Source organism: Oratosquilla oratoria, chromosome 42 (genome assembly GCF_046742065.1).
Source record: "Oratosquilla oratoria isolate Oo_2021 chromosome 42, ASM4674206v1, whole genome shotgun sequence".
NCBI lineage: Eukaryota > Metazoa > Arthropoda > Malacostraca > Stomatopoda > Squillidae > Oratosquilla > Oratosquilla oratoria.
Genome location: NC_134818.1, coordinates 17,928,650 through 17,936,149, shown reverse-complemented (window position 1 = coordinate 17,936,149; position 7,500 = coordinate 17,928,650). Strand labels below are relative to the sequence as shown.

At 40.6% G+C, this 7,500-nt stretch overlaps 2 protein-coding genes across 3 annotated transcripts in view; one reads left to right on the top strand and one right to left on the bottom strand.

Annotated features, from left to right (window-relative positions):
- The window catches only part of LOC143021735 (uncharacterized), a 679,768-nt gene that overhangs the window by 339,843 nt on the left and 332,425 nt on the right, over positions 1-7,500 (bottom strand). The window lies entirely within an intron of this gene.
- LOC143021357 (serine/threonine-protein kinase Chk1-like) overlaps positions 7,414-7,500 on the top strand; it is a 1,008-nt gene continuing 921 nt past the window's right edge. The window contains exon 1 of the mRNA XM_076178793.1: positions 7,414-7,500. This exon is cut by the window's right edge and continues 921 nt beyond it. Within this exon, the coding sequence (XP_076034908.1) occupies positions 7,414-7,500 (87 nt within the window).

Sequence of the window (7,500 nt, the reverse complement as noted above, 5' to 3'; positions counted from 1 at the left end):
TAACTAACAGGTTCCATAGTTTATGTTTTCTTAGTTATCTCCTAATCTACATTATCCCCAAAGAAAACTATGAATAAAATCAAAATGTGACAAAACTTGCTTTCACTGGTCTATCGAGTTTAGAATAACCGAACAGGGAAATACGTTTGCTAGATTGTGTTGAGACAGCCACAATCGTAGAACGTTTGTCCGTACACTGTGCAACCTCTTAAAAAATATCATGGGTATATACTGTACACAAAAAAAATCTAGTTTAATCATAGTCAAGTAGAAGGTAAAATAGCTTGTAGTAAAATTGTATTATATGATTTTGAGAGTAAATATTAAATTTCTTAAATTTTAGTTTGTTGGTGGGTAGACATGTTTCTGTTCTGCCACAAAGAGAGGAAAGCCATTGTATTCTAGATTCTTGCTTTTAGTTCTATGCAGTGACATATGTACTGAATTCATACATACAATACAGAATATATAAATTGTATCTACTGCGGATGTCTCTCCCAACCTTTAACGTTGGAATTATTCTGTTGTTTTTGGTGTTAATAAAGGAGAATCTGTGATTGATTTTGGTGTTAACGTATACAGGTGCATGGGTTAAAGCTAAAGGGAGATTGAATTTTTTTTATCATTGATGAGACTATGACTTGTTGTTAAGTATCATCTACAATTTCGGCTACATTTGACGAAGAAAAAAAAAAGATAAATAACTAATAGATAAACAGACAAATACGTTTATAAATAAACAAGTATATTAATAATAGATAAATAAACAAATAGGTAAACAACTAAATTATAAACAAATAGATAATTAAATGAATAAAATGAATAATTAATCAAGTAAATAATTAGTAGACAAACAAATATGTGAACAAGTAAACACATAAATAAACAAATAACACAAAAATTAATGAATTAGTAAATGAATAAATACACGTATAAAAAATGTATCGTAAACAAGAAAATGTTCCCTACAGATTGCAACAGTTGATATGCCGCCACTATCTTATTCATCTTAGAGTCACTCCTTCAACAACGAAAGGATCAAATCCCCATCTTCCTTAAACGTTGTGCTCAGTGCGATTACAACAGGACACGACTCGCACGACAGCGCAGGACATCACAGTAATGGATTTAAATTGGACAAATTCAGACTTAAGAAAGAAATAGGCAATAACTGGTTTACCAATAGAGTGGTAAACGAATGGAGTAGACTTTGTAATCATGTAGTGAGCGCTGAAACTATCGCCTGTTCAAAAGAAAAAAAGGTTAGGCAACTTTATGGATGGGGCTGAGAGGTGGTAATGGACATGGAACTGCCTAGTGTAGGCCTTATGGTCTCCTGCATCCTACCTGGGAACATATTTGGGTAAACGCGTTGATTGGTTTGGCTAAAATGATCAGCCTCGTACTTTGCAGCTCGACGGTGAGTAATCCCACTCAAAGACAAAGAATTAGTGCTTTAGACCAATGGTTCTCAACCTGTGGCCCATGAGACCTTATTGGACCACGGCGGTTCACAAATGGGGCCGCCAACCGAAAGCCACTAGCAGTTAGTGGATGCAAAACGATTAAATTTAGTGTTGAAGTCATCTCCAGAAGGTTAATGAATAGCAATGCATAAGTACGGGTTATACGTGAGAATAGGTTGAGAACCCCGGCTTTAGACTATCGTTTGACGATCATAATTGAGCCAAGAACGATTATCGTTGAACGTTAATCGCACTCAGCCAAACGTATCTTTAACCCCTTCAGTACTGGGTGTCGCTTTCCCTTGTACCTTGTCATTCGCCGAGCTATTCCATTCATTTCCGTGGCATTACCTTCCCCAAGTTGGAAACGAAAAGATTAGATACTTTATCACTACCGTCTGTTATCAATTTTTTTTCTGATTGAGAGTAGACGCTTTTATTCGGTCTAGGAGAAGCCCATGGGTACAAATGGGTTCTACAACTGAGTATTGGTTCTACATATGCTTTGTAATAAAAAAATTAAAAAAACACCAGGCCAAAACATACAATTCATGGCCACTGTGGGATAAGACAGGAATTATTTTTATCATTCCTCTTTAGTACCCAACTATGACCTGAACTGACCCAATTGACCTTATCAGATATTAAAATGACCTTGTTTCATCTGGCCTGACCCAACTAATCCTATCTAACGATCCTTGAACTTATCTGAACTGACCTGACATTGACCTGACCTTCAAGTGACCTTGACGTCCCGCATTCCAGCATTGCTCTTCATGAAAGCTCCTCTCCTTATTACCTTCGTAATCAATAACCGAAGTTGCCCATATCTTCCTCAATCAACCCTCTCTGTAACCATAACCACTTCTTACTCCCTCTCTCTCTCTCCCTCCTCACGTTCCTCTCTTCCACTTTCCATTTTTCTGACCCCTTCCTCCTCCTCCTACTCCTCCTCCCCCCGCCTCCCGTCGCTTCCTTAGCGACATCCAATTCCCTGGTGGCGCCGCCAACTCGTATTCTGTATAATTATAATCAATGTTGCAGAGACTCCAGACGCGAAGGGAAAGACGACAGTTGGGAGGTTCATTTCCGTTCGCGACAATGTCCGAGAAATATCGAACTTGTGTCATCTTTCCCGGAGGAGGTGATAGGAGTCCAAACTCCCTTAAGCCCTCTTCCTAATCTCCCCCACCTCATCTTGCCTCACCTCCCTCTTTCTCGATTTTAGCATTTCCCTCATTTCTCTTGTTTGGTCTTTTCTTCTTTTTTGTTTCTTCCTCTAGACACCCTCATCACTAAATACACTCTCTCCCCCGTCCTCTCCCCTTCCCTTTTCCTTTCTCTAGCATTTCTTTCTTTTCTTCCTCCTACTCTTTTTCTCCCTCTTTTCGTTTTCTTCTTTTTCTTCTCCGTCTTCTTCCCTTTTTGGTCCCTTTCTTCTTTGCTTTCTTATTATCTCTTCTTTTTCACCACCCACCGTCACCACCACCATCATTATCATCACCATCACCATCATCAGCATCATCATCATCATCACCACCATCATCATCATCATTATCACCATCATCACCCTCAACATCACCATCACCATTACTGTTTTCTTCTTCTTCTTCTTCTTCTTCCAATTACAAAGGCTTACAGCGGCGGAGCATGCCGACAGGAGACCTTTCACTCGCAGAAAGAAACTAAGATATAAACTCGGGCAAATAAACAACCAAACAAATTTGTTCTCCTCCTCCTTCTACTCCTTTTCTTTTTCCTTCTCTTTTTTCTTTTCCTTTTCCTTCACCTTTTCCGTTTTTTCCTATTCCTTCTTCTCCTTCAAGTTCCCTCTCTCTTTTTTCTTTATGTTTCCTTTTCTTTTTTCTTTTTCTTCCTCTTCTTCTGCTCTTTCCCTTTCCACTTATCCTCCTCCTTATCTTCCTTTTTTCCTTCTCCTCCTCCTCTTCTATTTTTACTTCTTCTCTTCCTTTTCTTCTCTTTCTTCTCCTTTTCCTTCTTTTCCACCACCTTCTTCTTCTTCTTCTTCCCTCCTTGTCGCGTTGGCGCCACCGCCCGCCTGGCGACCGCGAGCGACGGTAACGACCTGTCGCCCGTGACATGGAGAGTTCCTGGGCTCGCTCCCTTCCCTTCCCCATCCTGAACCCGGGCCCCCATCACAAGAACCTCCTCTCCTCCTCCTCCTCGTCTTCCTCCTCTTCCTCTTCCCCCAATCCCATTACGATACATCTGGGGTTGTTCCTCCGCCCACGCCGCAGCTGATCGTGTCTTTAGGATTCACTGGCGTGACCCGACCAGCAGGAACTTCCTCTGTCAGATCGTCAAACCTCCCAAGGAAGACCTGGCAAACTCTTCCTCACCCAAAGTTTGGGGAAAAAAAAAAAAAAAAAAAAAATCTTCTTTCCCCTCTTCCTCACTTATCCCCCAATATCCCCCATCCCCTTATCTCTCCTCCCTTACCTTTATCCATCCACCTCCTAGTCATCTCTCCACCCAAGACACACAAAGAAATGTGTTCCGCTCCTTCTCGGACTCAGCGATTTCGCGGGTTTTAATCTTTGCCTGCGTTCTTCTTCTATCACGTGCCTCCCGCCTCGTTCCCGCTGGGCGGGGATGTGGGCGGGGTGGAGGGGGGGGGGCACCCCGTGGTGAGGGAGAACCTCGGGGTGTCCAAGGTTCTCTGCTGGGGAAGGACGAGTAAAGCAGAGCCAGGCGTTATATTTGGAAGATTTAAGGAGGAAGAGGAGGAGGAGAAGGAAGAGGAGAAAGAGGAGGAGGATAGGAGGAGGAGGAGGAGGAGGATAGGAGGATAGGAGGAGTAGGAGGAGGGAAAGGAGGAGGAGGGAAAGGAGGAAGAGGAGGGGGAAGGAGGAAAAATGAGGGAACAGAGAAAATGAGGAAAAAGACATTAGAATGAGGAAGAGAAGAAAAGAGAAAAGGAGAAGGAAACGGTGGAAAAGAAAAGGAGAGGGAGATGGTGAAGGAGAAAAGGAGAAGAAGGATGTAAAAAAGAAGACAGAAGTAGGAGCAGGAGAATATGAATAAGAAGGGATAGGATGAAGCGGAGAAGAGAAAATATTGAGAAAAAGGAATATGTGGAGGAAATAGAGGATGAGAAAGAAAATGAGGAAGAGGAAGAGGTGAAAGAGAATGCTAATGAAAGGGATTTGAAAATCGTTGTTGTCGTTCTTATCGCCGTCGTTTTCATTGGAATGGTGGTAGTGGTGGCAGCGGTGGTAGTAATGTTTACATTGGTAGCGACGTTGTGTTGGCACTCACGGCAGGAGTTGTGGTGTTAGTAGCGGTGTCAGTGCCCGAAGTGGTGGAAAAAGAGGAAAAAGTGAGTGATAATTGTGGATATGGTGGTGTTTATAACGATGTAAGAAGAATTGGTCAATTTCATCTACGAGCAGTTTGGTTCGTGTTTAGGGCATCAAGGTCGGTCAGTCTTCGGGGGTCACATAACACTCTGAGTCTTTAGTCAGATCCTAATAAGATTATGACTCTAACTTTATCATACTCTGTTCAGCTAAGCTGCTAAGGGGACAAATTATGGTCTCTAACAATTGAGACCAAGTTTTCAAACCTGTTCTCCCTCAGGCGAAGAGCACAGTATAACACTAACTGGGTCAACGTCCGTAGGGTGGATCATTCAAGAGAAAGAGGTTAACAGGGAGACTTTGAGGGCTTCGACCTTCCAGAATTCCGTCTGAAGGTTCTCCCAAAGGAACTCTATCATGGCTTCTGCAGAGGCAGAATGATCTGTGCGTCGGCTCTTGAGGTCTTTTTTATTTTATTTTATTTTCATTTTTCAAAACGATTGTTTGTAGTTAAAAGCTGGAATATATTGACCTTAAGGTTTGAAAAAAAGTGTATTTGATTCAAGAAACTCATGTTTTTTGTGCGTATCTGATTAAAGAATTTCATGACTTAGATGAATAGTATATCATAAGCTCTTGTGTCATGGACATGTTGAACCACTGTATTGGAAGACCATTTCCATTGTGCCATGGGAGATCATTGAATCAAAGACCTACTTTTCTTCTGTCATGCAAATGGCCTAGTGTCGGATGGTAATTGTCCCTCGTGTCGTTGGTTTGCGCCTTTGTTTCAGAGAATCGCATCACTTTGACACGAAACCCGAAATTTGCAATCTTATTCCTAAAACAAGCTCAATAGGTCAGAACACACTTGGTCAAAAGTGACTGGAGGAGAGTTCTTCCTAGAGTGAGTCTAGTGGGCCATGTGATTATCAAATTTAGTTATGAAAAAAATGAGCTCAGGTCAGAATGTCATGAAACTGAGTGATCATAATTTCGGTAATAATCAGTGTCACGAAAATATGAATATTATTGCGATCTACATCACATTTATTTCATTGTGTGTGCGCGCGCGCTTGTGAGTTTGTATTTGCCTAATTGTATTATCTAATTGTAGTATATAGGAAAAGAGCTATGATAATAAAATTTCGTCTGCGCGCGCGCGCGCGCGTGTGTGTGTGTGATTGTATTTACCTAGTTGTATTTACCTAGTTATATTATACGGGAAGGGAGCTATGCTCGTGTTGACCCGTCTTTGTATCTCTCAGCATCAAGTTTTTTTTCTTAAGATCTTGTATAGTGTTTGCACACATTGTTTCGTTGTCTAATTTATTCCATGTATATATTACTCTGCGTGAGAAGCTGTTCCTTTTTAAATTTCTTCTGAAACTATCTTTTTTTAGTTTCTTTTCGTGTCCTCTCGTTTTACCGTTGTCCCATGTTAACAAGTCATCCCTATCTAAAACTTCCATTCCTTTCATTATTCTGTAGATAGTCAGCAGGTCACCTCTTTCTCTTCTCTGTTCCAAAGTTGGTAGACCTAATTTGGACAGTCTTTGCTCATATGTTAGTTTGGAAAGAGTTGGTGCTAGTTTGGTTGTTACTCTTTGTAACCTTTCTCGTTTCTTAATGTTCTTTTTGGTACTGGGTGTCCAGAGTGCTGCTGCGTACTCGAGTTTTGGTCTTATTAGTGTAGTTCGGATCTTTTTTATCATTTCTTCGTCCAAATAGGCAAACGCCACTTTGATTGATCTCAATGAATTGTAGGTTTCTCCGAATATTTTGTTAATATGCTTATCTGGTGTCATGTCCTTGCCAATCATCACTCCAAGATCTTTCTCTGAGTTTACTTTTGTCACCTTTTCGCCAATTTTGTAATCTCTTGATATTCTGTTTTCACTCTTTCCAAACTCCATTATACTACATTTCTTTATATTGAATTTTACTTCCCACTTTTGGGTCCAATTCCAGATATTGTCCAAATCTTGTTGCAATGAGTTGCAGTCTTCCTCCGTTCTTACCTTCTTTAGTATCTTTGCATCACCTGCAAAGAAATTCATATAACACTCTACATCTTCATCCATGTCATAAATGTGTGTGTGTGTGTGTGTGTGTGTGTGTGTGTGTGTGTGTGTGTGTGTGTGTGTGTGTGTGTGTGTGTGCAGATACACATGAAATGAAAGAAAATAAGATTGAAAATAGATACTAATACCTTTCTATTTGAAAAATGTGTGGAAATGTGGCGTACGCAAATACGAAATAAGATGACGATGAAATCCTTAGTTAGTTTCAGCTAGTATTGCGAGAAAATCCCAGAACATCTATTTAACTCAGTGGTATAACAAAGGCATTTTTTCTTATTTATAGATCAAAATAAACAATGTTACTCAACTATGACACGCTAACTGGAAGGGTCAGAATTATCATGTTTAATTTCGACGTCACGACTTTACATTTCACGCCACTTCTGGGTAACGCCTGAAAATTTCCATTTAGCTGGCGGGCAAACTGAAAGGATCAATCAGCCTTAATTCAAGAATAATAATAAACTAAGATACCCTTGGTGATCATCTTGTCAATAACCCTAAACCAAATTGTATTTGTATTTTGTGGGAGACTTCGAAGAGATGTTCTTCAACAAGTATTCAAGACTTCAAGAGGACCTTGCTTCCGAGACTACAGACCAGCAGCAGACCAACAAAGTCCAGACATCG